The sequence below is a fragment of the Haplochromis burtoni genome, unplaced genomic scaffold (assembly GCF_018398535.1).
Source record: "Haplochromis burtoni strain Fernald_Lab_line unplaced genomic scaffold, NCSU_Asbu1 Contig_8, whole genome shotgun sequence".
NCBI classification, from domain to species: domain Eukaryota; kingdom Metazoa; phylum Chordata; class Actinopteri; order Cichliformes; family Cichlidae; genus Haplochromis; species Haplochromis burtoni.
The window spans coordinates 1,391,761-1,406,825 of record NW_024582369.1 but is presented as its reverse complement, the minus strand read 5'-3'; the positions used below and the strand labels follow the sequence as shown (position 1 = coordinate 1,406,825).

The 15,065-nt window shown below is 39.0% G+C and overlaps 2 protein-coding genes across 4 annotated transcripts in view; both read right to left on the bottom strand.

Annotated features, from left to right (window-relative positions):
* Positions 1–2,311: 2,311 nt before the first annotated feature.
* On the bottom strand, positions 2,312–6,466 carry LOC102305015 (uncharacterized protein C1orf115). Of its 2 annotated transcripts, XM_014338467.2 has the most exons (3): positions 5,962–6,466; positions 5,818–5,828; positions 2,312–3,206 (listed from the first exon to the last, which is right to left on the bottom strand). In XM_014338467.2, the coding sequence occupies exons 1-3, from the start codon at positions 6,280–6,282 to the stop codon at positions 3,167–3,169; spliced, it is 372 nt and encodes a 123-aa protein (XP_014193953.1). In that variant the 5' UTR covers positions 6,283–6,466; the 3' UTR covers positions 2,312–3,166. The 2 variants fall into 2 exon arrangements, with proteins under 2 accessions (XP_014193953.1, XP_005914598.1); XM_005914536.2 differs by lacking the exon at positions 5,818–5,828 and having other exon boundaries at positions 5,962–6,457.
* Positions 6,467–8,243: 1,777 nt separating this feature from the next.
* Positions 8,244–15,065, bottom strand: part of si:dkey-119f1.1 (Structural maintenance of chromosomes protein 6-like) — an 11,935-nt gene continuing 5,113 nt past the window's right edge. For both annotated transcript variants that reach the window (XM_005914538.3, XM_005914537.2), the window contains exons 15-27: positions 14,796–14,997; positions 14,439–14,553; positions 13,559–13,719; positions 13,293–13,428; positions 13,003–13,083; positions 12,294–12,464; positions 11,688–11,825; positions 11,411–11,556; positions 11,153–11,278; positions 9,959–10,064; positions 9,682–9,834; positions 9,381–9,478; positions 8,244–9,185 (exon numbers count right to left, since the gene is read on the bottom strand). In XM_005914538.3, coding sequence (XP_005914600.1) covers positions 9,089–9,185; positions 9,381–9,478; positions 9,682–9,834; positions 9,959–10,064; positions 11,153–11,278; positions 11,411–11,556; positions 11,688–11,825; positions 12,294–12,464; positions 13,003–13,083; positions 13,293–13,428; positions 13,559–13,719; positions 14,439–14,553; positions 14,796–14,997 — 1,730 coding nt within the window. In that variant the 3' untranslated portion in view covers positions 8,244–9,088. The remainder of the gene's footprint in view (positions 9,186–9,380; positions 9,479–9,681; positions 9,835–9,958; positions 10,065–11,152; positions 11,279–11,410; positions 11,557–11,687; positions 11,826–12,293; positions 12,465–13,002; positions 13,084–13,292; positions 13,429–13,558; positions 13,720–14,438; positions 14,554–14,795; positions 14,998–15,065) is intronic.

Genomic DNA, 15,065 nt, shown 5'->3' with positions numbered 1-15,065 from the left:
ACAAAAAGGAAAGAAAATATACATTGATTAAAAAAACGGGCTAATATTTCATTTTGTGATCGTTTCCACCAGATAGCAAGCATCTTCTTTCTTTAGCTATCTTTTTTTTTAAATAAAAATACATTTTTTATGGGCAGCTCAATTTACCTTAATGAATTGTGGTACATTGAGTCACCCTTTTCAGCTTAAATGAGCCTCCTTCAGCATTGAAATTTGATGGTTCCTTTTATCAAAAAAAAAAAACAGTAAATATATCAATACATGTCAAATCATATACTAGATACATTTTAACATCTCCTTTCTAATTGTGCAGATCTAAAGTTTGTGGGTGCTTTAGCCTTGATGTAGTATGCATTGTGAGCAATGCACACTTAGATGCACACACACACACACACACACACACACACACACACACACACACACTCACACACACACACACACACACACACACACACACACACACACACACACACACACACACACAGAGGAAAAGATGAACTAGCCATGACCAGTTCTCCTCAACCAAGGTGCTTGGAGTGGTTGGGCAACCATGTGTGGAAGTCTGTGCAGGTGAGAAAGGTGAAACTACCACTTGCTTTCTTAACAGCCTTCAATGCGGAAGGTGTTTTCAGTTAAAACATGATTATCTTCAAAGGGAAACGACTACGATGTGAGTGGCTCCAACATTGCCCCGAGAATGTTACTGTTCAGGTCTTAGTTAATAGCAGGATAAATGCTGATCTCTTCTTGGAATGGGGTCAGTTGTTTGTTCAGTCATTACCTCAGGATGATGCCAGACCCATCTTGCTACTAATCTGACAGGCAGCACAAAAGCTATTAAAGTCTGAGTTTTTCTCAGTTTTCTGCCCAGCATGCAGAAAGGCTGCCACTGTTGAAAATGCACAGGCAGGGTTCAGAGGGACAGGAATGTTCCCCTTAAACAAACACATCCTCCAAGAAAGTGCTCTTGCTCCCAGTAAAACAACCGAGAGACCCCTTCCACTTACTTCCCCTTCCCCTTTCAGCAAACCCGCAGACATCACAAGCACCACCAGGCAAAACTCAGACAACACTAGCCACTGCCCAGCCGACCCTAGAATCCATCAGCCCCATTCATCACCCTGCAGTGGTATCCGAGGTGCCCCTAATCTTTACATTCTTGGATGCCGAGGCGGTAGGATCTGAAGAAATAACAGTCAACTTTGAATGTGTTCCTGAGGAAGAGATGGTCTTTAACCTGTTCATACCTCAACTTGTGTTACATTCAGTGATCTGTGTTCCCTGCCAAAATGACAGGACTGTCAGGAAGAGAGCTAAGCCTCCATCATGTAGACTACATTTCCACCAAGGCACTGAAATCTAAAAAGAAAGAAAAGACCAGAAGAAGCAAAGGCACAAAGAAGAATGACATGTCCTTCAAAGCATGTAACGCAGTCTATTGAGACAAAAGTGACCCAGAGGCCACTGAGGAGTGGAGTAGCTGTGGGAAATGCAGCGCCTGAGTCCATGAGACTTGTGGAGAAGAAAACGGTATCTGGGCTGATGGTGGATTCTTCTGTAAAGTCTCTAAGAATTTGTCTTTTTAAAAATAGAACATACAGTTGTTATGAAAATGTTCTAATAATTAATTAATTCTAGTTGTTTTTTAGTAAAATGGTAAATGGCCTGTATTTGTATAGCACTTTACTAGTCCCTAAGGACCCCAAAGCGCTTTACACATCCAGTCATCCACCCATTCACACACACATTCACACACTGGTGATGGTAAGCTACATTGTAGCCACAGCCACCCTGGGGCGCACTGACAGAGACGAGGCGGCCGGACACTGGCGCCACCGGGCCCTCTGACCACCACCAGTAGGCAACGGGTGAAGTGTCTTGCCCAAGGACACAACGACCGAGACTGTCCAAGCCGGGGCTCGAACCAGCAAACTTCCGAGTACAAGGCGAACTCCCAAACTGCCAAAGTTGTTATTCATGAATTATTAAATCAACACGTGAATGTGTTATGTTTGTTAAAATGAGTTCACTCTAATAATAGTAGTAATAATAATAAAAACGTCAATTTCTCTTCAGATGCATTCCTAGTAATGCTTTATTTTAATCAAAAGTACAAACATCATGAATAATTAATAATTTACAAATGATCAAATCTACACACATCTTTAAAAATATCTTAAAAGTCAGAATATTTTGTTCCAAGCAGAGAATTCTTCAAATCTTGGGCGTCACATTACAGTATTTACAGCAAAGTTATATTTTTGTTTTTTAATTTATATTAGTTTATTTAATTTGTTGTTGTTTTTTTTTAAATTGTATCTTATTTAGTTAGCTTTCTGTTTTTGTAAAGGCTTTTGACCGTAAAAGTCATGTAGCCGCCCACCACCCACCAAAACACCCAAAATGAAAAACCTCCTCATACTTGTGTTCTCAAATTTGCAAAAAAGATTTTAACTATTAAAACTATTACTACTAGTTTTGAAAGTAAAAAAAATATTTATTTTGTTAGTTTTCATTTTTGGTTTCAGTCTTATTTCATTTTGTGTTTGTTAAGTTTAGTTTCACAGCAGAATAGCAGAATTTGTACACCAAAAAGCACCTAAGTTGTGCCACCCAGAAAAGGACTGGGCCGGTTCCTTTCTGTTTACTTGCTCTTCCAGTATTACTGATAATCACCTCCTTGTTAAGTCTTTCCTGCTTGCAAATCCCTTAAAGAGGTCTCTGGCCTGACTCACCTCACCTGCAGATACGGTGAATATTCCTGTTATTGCTGCCCTGCTATAGTTTCCACATGCCCACATAATCCCTTTGAACACATGCAGACACTTGATTTAAAAACAAGTGTTTTCAGTATTTAACCTAATACTTAATAAGATTTTATGATCTTGCATATTTCTGCAAATATGACCATGCAGTAGATCTTGTAAGATCTGCAAAAGCAGGGAATTTGAAAATGTAATCTGAATTGCACAATCATTATTCACATTTTTAAAGTCTTTGGTAAGAGTCTGCGAGTTACTGGTATATATAGTATGAAAACAAAGTGGAGGAGATCGACAGAGCTCGAATCAGGTCCTGTTCCTGCTCGGGTGAAAGTCAGGGACAAAAGTAGCAGCCACCGTGATGGGAGTGGAGTATCCGAGAGCAAAGCTGTAGAGACCAAGCATCAAACACTTCCATGTGGAACGCAGCGCCTTGCCGACATTCTGAAAGATTAATTGGAAAAATGACTTAATAAATCCACCTATCATTGACCACATTTTTATGATCTATAAATCGACTAATCCACTCATTCAGAGAAGGCAAGAAAGAAAAGAAACAAGCAGCAGTAACAAATGTGATTGTTTCCACACAGGTCATAATCATTTTTACTTTCGCAGTATTCAGACGCTGCATCAGTTCTCAGAGATTCTTCAAAACGCAGGTGAAAATAACAGAAAATCGAAGTTAGGACATAATTTAAGTGTGCGTGCTTTAGAACAATGGCGCAGCAGGAAGAGTGGCACACTGTGAGCACAATCCTCTTCTGTACTCTCTGGACAGGAAAGAGATAACTGGCTGCAGAGGATGCAGGAAGTCAGAAGTTTTACTGGGGAATGCAACAGTCTGCAATTTAAATTAATCAGTAACAAAACCACAACACACTAAAATCTGAGCACCCTTTTATTTATGATTTATTTACCTGGCCTACATTAATGTTTACAAGAAAGACAGAGCTCACGTTCCATTTCCTTATAAATCACACGTGAGCACTGGTCAAAAAGCAACTTGTTCTTTCCAAAAGGAGCCACAAGCCTTTGCTGTGTTTCCTGCCTCTAGATTTCCAGCTGGGGTTTGTTTTGTCTCATGGTCTAGTGGTTTATACATTTGCCTAACAAACAAAAGGTCCCCAGTTTGTTCCGGGGAGGAGACACAAATCTCTTTAGGCCTTTTGCCATGCAGAGCTAAGAAGAAATTCAAGTTATCATCTTGAAATTTCAACTTGTTGACACAGAATTCTGAGTAAATTAAAATTTTGAGATAATAAACCCGAATATTTGACTTATGGATGGCAATTTTTTCAGTAGTGAAAAAAGCTTCCATAGAGGAAGGACATCCGGTGTACAACTCTTCCAAATCAAACATGGGGATCTACCCACTGTGGCGACCCCTTGTGAATAAGGAAGTAGCCAGAAGTATCTTTATGGGAAATAATTATGATAATGATTGTGATAAACAATTCAATAATTGTAGAAAGTAATGATAAACATTAAAAAACAAATGAAGAAAGTGGGGCGCATGCTGTGAGGATGAGAGACTTAATAATTTCAGGACAATTTATAGAAGCGATCTTGGCCATTTTGGTCATTTAAATTTGAATCATCAGCTTGCAAAAGATTTATTAGCCCTTTGTTCAATAAACAGCAGAATGTCTGTGTCACGGTTCTGGGTCCGTTGGACCCAGTATTTTGAGTTTATTATGTTTTGGTGTAATTTTGCATCATGGATTGTTTTCTTGTTCTCTTGTGGTTGTGATGATTATTATTATTATTAGAGTTTCATGTTTCTGTTATCCATGTTTTAGGAATTGTGGTTTCATGTATAGTTCAGTTCCATGTGTCCTTTTCTGTCTCTCTGTGTTGAGTCCGTGTCTCTGAGTTGTGATTCATGTTTCCTGTTTTATTGTGAAAGTCTGTCTTATGTTAGTGTGTGCAGCTTTGTTCCCCACGTCTCATTAGCCCTCATCTCCCCCAGCTGTGTCTCCCTCCTGTGGCCCATTCCCCCATTACTACCCTGTGTATATAAGCCCTGTGTTTTCCCATGCTCGGTGTCGCGTCGTACCCTCAGACCCTGCCTGTGTGTTCCTGCTTGGTTTCATGGTTTGGTTTTTGTTTCATGCCAGCAATAAAAGCTGTGGTTTTAGTTACATTTCGTCTCGGAGTCCTGCATTTGGATCCACATTTCCACCTGCCCGCACACAGAGCCCTGACAGACTGAATCATTAGTTTAAGGCTCATTGATCACATATTTTTTTAAGTGAAAAAAAGATGGAGGCAGAGATTATTTTCAACTTACCCAAACCAGAACTACAAGAAAAGACAAAAGTTTGAACAGTGTAAGTTTTCTCTTGAGTTCACCACATCATTATATTTTAATGTTACTTAAAAGAAGAAATGACTCCCCATTAATAAAGAATTTGGGAATTTACTCTTTGGAAGTTGATTCATGGACTCTTATGTTTTGAGTTTGTTTGTTTGTGCGTGTGCACATGTTATGTTCAGGTCATGAGATAAGGTTGTTGTAAAATTGTTGCTTTCCTATCACTCACGTGGGATGGTTATAAACCCCCTGCTTAGTAAACTGACTGTAGATGTGCACAGGGTTAAATACAGACATGCACTTGAACTGAGAATGCGAACGCTGAGAAGTTTGAGTGCAGGCTGCCTTCATACAGGAAGTGGGAAACTCCTTTGAACAGCATGTCCTGAGCTCTATTGTGTTAGCCTGAACTGTTGTCCACCTCGGTGCACGTTTCGCCACACGGCTGACACATATGAAGCTATAAAAGATCTCTAGAGAGAATAATCTCTGATAACCCAGAAGTTAGTCCTATTTGCCAAAGGAAAGGCCTCTAAAATATGTGCGTCATCATATCAGCCTTTAATCTTACCTATGATAAAAAGCTTGTTGTGATTATTTGGAGCATCTTAATCTCAAGATACTTTACACAGTAATGCTGAGAACTGTTTTATTAAGAGTCGTTTAAACCTTGATCAAATAAATTAAAATAATTTGATTGCAGCTGATTGATTTCATACTGAAAGCATTTCAACTTACCCACACTGACTCTATGAAGAAGAAAAAAAATTTGGAGAAAAGCTGTCATTAGGCTGGATACACACAATGAATTTGCAACTTTAAACTTGGATTTGGAAAATTGCACTGTTAGAAAAAAATGTGTAAAAATAAAAATACACAAACCTTCTTGACTTTTTTGTAGTTTTCCTTCTTCTTTTTCTTCTTCTCTTCTTTTGCCTTGGCTTTCGCCTCATCATCCACCAGTGGCTCGTACCTCTCTGGCAGGAAGGCGAAAAGTGTTTCTCTGTGGCACTTCTCGTGTTGCCTGTTGCTGTCAGCTGTTTGCTGCCCGTCGTTGGACAAAGATGGATCCAGCAGCTCTGGGTGATCAACGCAGTCCACATGCCGCTCATACTTTGCTGCACTTCTGCTGGGACTCTTGCCTGATGCTGTTGCAGGTGAATCTCTCTGAAACAGCCTGGATGGAAGAGACTTGGGCTTCATGTTTACCCGATTGTTGCAGTTCTCTGAGATCTAAGGAGGGGGGAAGAAAGGCACCAGATTCCTCAGGAGGTCAGGTGTGTTGTCAGCAGACGTTATGTGCATGAGTGGAAGTGCATTCCACTGGACCGCCTTGTGTGCTGGGATCTGGCTCAGAGCCCTTAAAGGTGCAAATCCTTCCTCCTCATTAGGCTGACCTCAATAGGTAACAGGGTTTCAGTTGGAATATTTTAATGAAGTGCACTGAATAAAGTTTACCGCAGAGCAAAGTGCAAATCAATAAACTACCTTTTATCTGCACTTTTCTTAGTTTAGGTTTAGTTCAGAGCTAAGGGTAACAGGGTTTCCCACTCTAGTCCAGCTGGGAGCATTGCATCTCTAAGCTGTTTCTTTAGACTGTCTTAAAAATAGCTTATAGCATTTTAAAGAGAGTCATTTTTTTCTGTTTTCTCTCAGTACTGTTTATATGTGCGCAACATCCATTCATTCATACTCTTCTGCTTATCCTTGTCAGGGTTGCAGGGGCGCTGGAGCCTATCCCAGCTAACATAAGAGGGAAGAGGCAGGCTACACCCTGAACAGGTCACCAATCTAACGCAGGGCTAAAACAGACAGACAACCATTTGCAATCAAATTCACACCTATGGACAATAAGACAATTTAGACCTATGGACACATTAGATTCATCAAAATAGCTTAACCCCACTAAATGCATGTCTGTGGTAGGAAGCCGGAGTACCTAGAGAGAACCAACACAGACGTGTAGAGTTTGCATGCATGGGTTAGGTTAAGTGGCAGTTTTACACTGTGAAAGTGTGTGTGAAAGTGAGCATCAATAGTTATCTGTTCAGGCTGTATCCTGGCTTTTTCCTCATGGTAGCCGGGAAAAGCTCCTTCAACCCTGAACTAGAGAAACGATAGAAAATGGTTGAATGTTTTTATAAATACAAGCAATTTGACCTCATACTGTATGTTCAAAATGTACAAGGTGATGAGCCTGTATAGTTTTACAAACTTAAACTGTCAATATAAACATGAAAATTTTTTTTAGCAAGAAGTTAAAGAAATGTGTTTCAAAATCTTTCTGATTAATATGTCTGTTCAGATCCCTGTTTTAAATAGCACTGTGTCGTGATATGCATCATTTAAGGTAGCACCGCTTGTTCAGTGTTGGCAATCAGTGTTTTTTCTTGGTTCTGTCAAACTGTGGTAGAGTAAGGAAAAACTAGTTACTGCCTCTCAGTTTTACTCCTTTGCTGGACAACCAGCTAACATAAATGTGCCATCATCGTGCATTTATGTCCACACTCATAAAGATGGAATGAGAAGTGAAGCCACAGCAGAAGTGACTTAAACCAGAATTATTTTTAATAGGCACAGGATAAGGGAGCAATATCCTGCAGAAACGCTCAATTTAACAGTCAATTTTGGATTGACTGAATTGTAATTATCAGTTTTTTTGCGAATGAACTGATGAAGAAAGCAACAGCATTCAGCTCAATGATTTCACCCATGTAGATCCATCTTTTATAACGTCTATGCTCATAATACCATTGCATCCCCCCACCCAAAAATCAGAATAATGTGAAAAAGTTTTAGCTCATCCGGCATGAAGGACCAATGAGTTAATACAACAGGAAGATGTCTGTTGCTCCATGACAACAATCCTCCCAGAGGGAAAGATTCATTGAACTTTGCACACAATAACCAACTAATGTTTCTTCACCCATAATTTATTCTTTAAACTGTAAGCTGCCTGAAGTCAAAGGACGAATAGAAGAGGAAGATGTGTTCGGAGACGGGAATTTGGCACGGAGGACATGCTGACACGTGGTGTGAAGGCAGATGATCCACTGCAGTGACCTTAAACCTTTGCTGACAACTACCTCTGCCCAAAATTCAAGGTGTCCCTAAATATTGCATTCATGAGATGATCATGAAGAACAAAAAAAAAAAAAAAGCCGTTTTCTGAAACAGATTTATAAAATTATCTTTAATTATAATTATCAGTGAGCAACAGGTTGAAATGTCAGTGGGGATGAGGGATTACCCTTAAATTCTTTTAATAAGTACTGGGAAACATATCAGTTAATAAATATAACAATATACATAACATAGGCCAATTACAATAACCAACGGGTGCCCTATATCACCCCTTGCTTTGTGCCACAGCCCAACTACCACACAACCCCTGTAACCTTCAGGACAGCACTAGCACAGTAAATGAGATAGTATAATGTAAGACAGTCAAAGAAACCTTTATAAAGACTATACTTAAAAAAAACAAAAATATGCTCAAAATTTTGGTGTCACAACTGTGTTTTAGGTTTCTTCAGCAGCACCTTAATACACTTACTTGCATTAGACAAACCTGAGGTGGAAAAAGACTCCATGAGGCTACACTTAAAACAAAATAAACCAATTTTGAACTGAATTTAAAGAAACTCAACCCGCGCTTACGACGACCCCATTTACTCCTCCAATGTGCCCGTTTTCAAGTCCGTTAACGGTTATTTTTTCTTGTGGGTATAAAAACACTCCTTCCCTGTAACTGTACTTATCTGAACATACAACATTTTTATTACTGTCTGAATCCAGTATTAGAGAACAAAATCTTTGACAAACAGCACACTGAACAGTTATTTTTGTTTACATGAACAAAACTGAAGCTTCTCAAAACCGAAGTTTAGCTGAGAAGTAACTAACTTGCGGCTGAAGGCCTTCAATATTACAAACATTTCCGAAAAGCGGGGCATCAGTGTTTCAGAGGCACTTTAAGGTTTTATCATGTTAAACAGAGCTAGCAATATTACTGGTCCTCGTCTTCACTTCTCTGCGTATTTCTCTGGCCCCGGTCTGGATCTTTGAGGCGGAGGATGCGGATGATTTTGCTTTCTGGAAGGGAACTTAACATAAAATAAAAATAAATAAAAAATTATGATGTGAATACTGAAACCAAGCAGCGCATTGAAGTCACACGACCTTTACCCTACAGTGGCTTAGTCTACAACGACCAAGTCAATAAATCACATCTGGGTGGTCTAGCTGCTGTAGCACACAAATGCTGTATATAAACACACAGAGGTTGTGTCAGTGGTTACCTCATGTTCTGTGGGGTTAAGAAAATGAACTGTCTGTAGCGCTGACTGGCAGCCACCTTCAGCATCATGTCCATGGATATCCTTCTGTTCACCATGTCCTATTTAAAGAGAACACCCAAAGCCAATGTTATCTTTAAATGGGGCCAAACCCAGTGGGACAGTTTTGCAACTGTAACGAAGTGTTGCATATTCTGTGTCTCCTTATCGTTTGTTGTTTTTACTGATGATTATCTCAGTTTGCAATATGCATGCACCCGCAATCTAAACATAAATATAATGCGAACGAAAACTATTGTATTACCATGTAAACATCAAACTCATCAAGACAGCGGAAAGGCGCCTCTGTGATCGCCCAAAGAGAGAGGACAAAACAAACAGTGGAGAAAGAGCGCTCCCCTCCGGACAGCAAGCGCATGTCACTCAAGTCAGCCTTGTTTCCTTGGCCTGGCTGCACCTACAAAGTTATCATAAGAATAATGAGTCTCTGTTTAAATAATAATAATCAAAAACCTTTAGGCACTTTAATATAAATCTGAGGCTGTAGTGGCCTCTTACTGATGAATGAAAAAAAGGCTTACGGAAATGGAGAGGGTTTCGTTCTTGTGATCAAAGATCATACTTCCACTGTAGCCTCTCTGGGCTAACATGCTATCAAAGTAGTATTTACAGCGGGCTGACAGGAACCTATGATACCAAGAGAGAGAGAGAAAAGTAATCATATAACCGCAATCTTAAAAATATAAATATAAAAAATAGAACTTTACGTATAGACTTCAGAGGGACCTGTAGGAGTATTTAACAAATTGTTGTCAAATAGGGTACTAAAGCTACTAGAACTACAAGTCCAAGTTTTTAAGAATTAAAAATTCAATTTGATCGATCCAAATAAACATGCAGTGTCTGTGATTAAGCTAGGAGAGAAGATGAAACCTGAAAGTAACTAATGCTCGTGACTAGCTAAACCTGTGTGTGAAGCAGCGCACCCTTTTGGGGAAAGTTTGTGATATGTGTGATGAGTTCTTATCTGCCAATGAACAACGATGTCATGGTCACAGTCAATAGCGATAGCTCGCCAATCAAGGCGACTTTTTTGATGCATTAAAATTAATGTTGTCCATTAGTGCGGGATTTATCCATTTCTTTTCTTCCACTCATCCAAATCCAAGTGTTTGTGTGGAGCAACTATACTGACCCATCATCAAATGATAGGAAACAGCAAGATGTTTGTGACTGTTGAACTGATATTTAAATCTGTGCTTATTAGTGAAAAACTTATATGGTGGGCATGAGACGGGTGAGATATTTTACACAGAAAAAGACCCCAAAAACCTCTAGGCTGTGTTTTTGTTTTAATATCTTGTTCTATCATTTTGCAGTGCAGGGGCTAACTGGAGGGTCATTAGCATGAGCTCCTTTTAAGTACACATATGTGGGCAATGCTTTGAATTTGATTTCAAAGATTCAGTGTTTTATGTTTATATATTCATGTAATTTAAAGTGAGGTTTAAAAAAAGCATCAGGCCAAACTACCTTCATTTGAACAGATTTGCACATGTGCTCTCTGGACTGTTAAGCTAACATTTGTTTTAAAAATCTGACTAGTCACTCGGTCTATAACTAGACAAAAAAAGTTCAGATTCAGAAGCCAGTCTTAATAATTTAATAATTATTACCTGGATTACAGATGTAACTATTTACTCTCTTTTACTTTATTGCACAGGTAAGTACATCACTGCAAAATACAAACAGCAAACTGTGAATTCACCACTTACCTCCTGAGCTCGGCATAAGCCTGAAGTCTGTGGTTCATAACACTGTCGAGGCTTTTGATGAAGCTGTTGAGGTTCTTCATTTGCTGTGTCATGTTCTTGTAGCTCTCCAGAGCCTCGTGGTACTGCCTGTAAGTGGAAAAGGAAATCAATTCACATTTGGCATCAAGGAAGGACATCAATTTAAAATGCGTGTACATTCAACACCTCACAGAAACATCACTGAAATCATGTCAGTAATACACCGTGAGGATCCAATACCTCACAATCTCCTCACGGTCTCCCTGTTGTTCCTTCTGTGAAGTGATCTTAAGCTTGAGACGACTGATCTCGCTGTCCAGGCTCCTGGCTGACCGACGGCTCTCCACACGTTCCAGACAAATCTCTTTGGCTTTGGCCACTGACATCTGAGTCACAGAGCAAAACAAACCAATATTTTAGCTGCTAAATACAGGCAAAACTTCAAGAGACAGTGCTATTTAACTCCTAAAACTAAAGCAGATACATTGTATACAAAGTGCTTTTCTGATACTCATACCTCGTACTCCTTCTCTTTGCTTTTAAGGTTGCCTTCAAGAGTTTGAATGTTGTGGAGATGGGCACTGCGTTTCTCATCATAGTGTTTCTTGTGATGTTTGCATTTTATCACCTCCTGGTCAGTTTTACTGAGATCCTCCTGTATTAAGAGAAAGCAAATAAAGAATCAGGTAAAAACAGACAAACACCAACTCGGAGACAGGGCACGGTGGGCTGGCGTGGCCAACACACAAAGAGTTAGAATCACACCAAATTATCAGGGTTGATGTAATGTTAGGTAGTTGCATTGACACAATGTACTTACCAAGCTTACTGATCACTGAATGCACTGTAGACTACAAGTCACATTTAGCAGTACGCACACAGGAAAAAATCATTTAGATCAAGTTTGATATCCTGTTTTCACCTTATTTCTTGACTTTACTGCCAACTGTCTCAAATAAAAGAATAGCACATAGTGTCACTACAAGCTTGCAACATTAAAAAGTTGTCCCCCCCATATATCTACTGAAAGTTACTTCATTTGATTGACCTGATACCTTATAAGTCAAGAATTTAGCAACTGAAAAACAAAGGTTCTCACACTGGGTCTTTCTTTCAATATTACCTTGACTGAGTCAGCCTCCTCTGCGATAGTGTTAATGCACTCTTTGTGCTGCTTGTATTCCTGCTCTGCCTTTTCATAAGAACCCTTGAGGTCGGCCATTTGGGCCAGTCCCTCATCTAACTCCACTCGCTTGGACTTGATCTTGGTAACAATCTCATGAAGATCCTCCTCCTGTTGAAAATTAGAGATAATGGTGTATCATAAGAGTAGATCTGGTTGACATTATGTACAATATTTAAAAACTCTAAACCAAAATAAGCTGGGACAATGCTTATAGTGTAAATAAAAAGAGAATTCTTCTATTTGTAAATCTCATAAAAATCACAGAAAACAGATCGAATGTTTAAAGAGACATTCTACTTTTCAGGAAAAACATTAGCTCATTTTCAATTTGAAAGCAGCAACAGGTCTTAAAACAAGTTGGGATGGGGGAGAAAATGGCTGGAAAAGTAAGCGGTACTACAAAACAGATGGATAAACATAAAATTAATTCGGTTTCTATGATTTTGTTCTCAGAATTAACGCTGGACAATTTATTTTCTATGTTCTATTGTGAACAAAATATGGGTTAATGGGATTTTCAAACCACTGCATTCTGCTTTTAAATTTTACACAGCATCCCAATTTGTGGGATATAGCCAGCTCTAAGTCCAGTACAAGTGTGCATCTTTTTATACAGATGGAAAAATACATGGTGTTCTTTACAGACCAGGGGCCTGAGGTCCTCTGACTGAGGCTCTTCAACATTTTGTAGATCTGTGAGCTCTAGCTGCAACTTTGTGGCCTTGTCCTAAAACAAACACACAGACTTTGTTAGCAAATTCATTTCATATGATATCAGAACACTTTGTTCTCTTTCTAATGGATAAAGTATATCAAAGTAAGTGAAATGAATCACTAATATGCTTTAAACCCCAAATATGATTATATTAAAATATTAAAACTGAAAATACAAATTCTATTAGTATTCTTATCTGCCCTTCAGAAAATACAACTAACTTTAATGGTCTTTTGCTCTTGATGGGCTCTTCTTAGTAGGCCTTCATTTTCCTTGACGTCGTCATCCAACTTTCTCATCTGCTGCTGGAAGCGTGATGCTTGACCTTTCTGGTTTTCCAACTCCCTCTGTAAGTGTCTGAGAGGAATCAAAGAGACAAGGAGAGGCGAAAATGGAGAGACGTGGACAGAACATTTAAAGCACAAGTTTAAAGTCTAAAGGCAGAGAATAAAATACGAGTTTTCATGTGTACAAGTCAGACATATACCTGATCTCCTCCTCAACATCTCCTGAGAGATAGTTGGCTCTAGTCTGCTCAGCAGCATAACTCCGGTTAGTAAAGATCTGATCTCCATCCTTAGAGAAAGCATGGATGCAGTTCGCAGGAGGATTTTTGCTCTGCATCACTCTCCGAGCTTCTGTTCGATTCTATCAACAAGGAAAACATGTAAATATGACATGAAGTCTGAACACAGAGTTCAGAAGGTAAGGATATAATATTCTTATACAAATTTGAATAAAAAATAGATATAGTAAATATTAAGAAGCTTTCAAAAACATTATAGGTCTCTGCCATATTTCTGACCCAGCAGCTGAGGTTTAGGCAGATTTGTGACCATAACCACACTGACTCCACTGTGCAAAAGGTCAGATTCCTATTCCTGTACCTATGAAGCGCCTTGAGGCGACTTTTGTTGTGATTTGGCGCTATATAAATAAAATTGAATTGAATTGAATTGAATTAGATTCCTTGACTTGGATCATTTTCATTAAAGCAAAAATTCAGGCAACATTCAGGAGACTTGGTCAGGCAAATAAACAAATAAACTTTCAGGCACTGTTCGGCAAATGTACAGGTAGCTGTGTACACAATAAGCTGACTTTGGCAGGTATAAAACTTTGATGATGTAATAGCCATTCAGGTTGTAGAGAAGATCAGATCAGGGATAAGCTTAATAGACCTAAACAGCTGATTCATTATGGTTTGTTCACATGCTTAAGGTCCTTCAGTTCATTTACAGTATACTTTATCTAATATATGGCTTACTTTACACATTGCATCATATAAAAAAAGACATGTCTAACCACTCAATGTGCAACTATGGCTACCATCAAGCATCTTGTGTTGAAAAAAAGTTATGCTTTACCTTAATGAGCAGAATGCTCTCTATGCCCTTCTGATCGATCAGACAGTTGGCCACAACTGGGTCCTCAATTTCTAGAGCCTGAAGCACGGAGGGGTAGTTCGGATGACTGACAGCCCTGACACAAAACACATCAAAACTAATTTCGATTACATTTTTCAGATATTTTGTAATAATTAAGTAATAAGCTACATAAAGAAAATCTTTATCATACATAATATTTTCCAAAAGAAAAAAGTTACAACATTTGAGATGCACTAACACTCACTCTGAAGAAGGATACCTTCTAACTGAATACTTGTTGTATTAATTGTACTTTGCACCCCTATTTTATATATATAATTAAACCTCTATACTCACTTTTTTCTTGTATCATGAACTTGTGAGATGAAATTGCTAGTTATGATAGCAGGTCTGCGACCTCCTTGAAACATTTTGGCCATGAGGCCCTGCAGAACCTTCTCATCTTCATAGTTATCACATGTGAAGGCCAGCAGCTGGCCTTTAAGACATACTTCTACGGCCAGTGCGAGCTCTGGGTCCTTCAGACTAATTAGGTAACCTGTAAAAGAGAAGGAAAGTTAGAAGTGTTTTTTTGTTGCCACACATTTTGCACTGTGGTTGTGCACT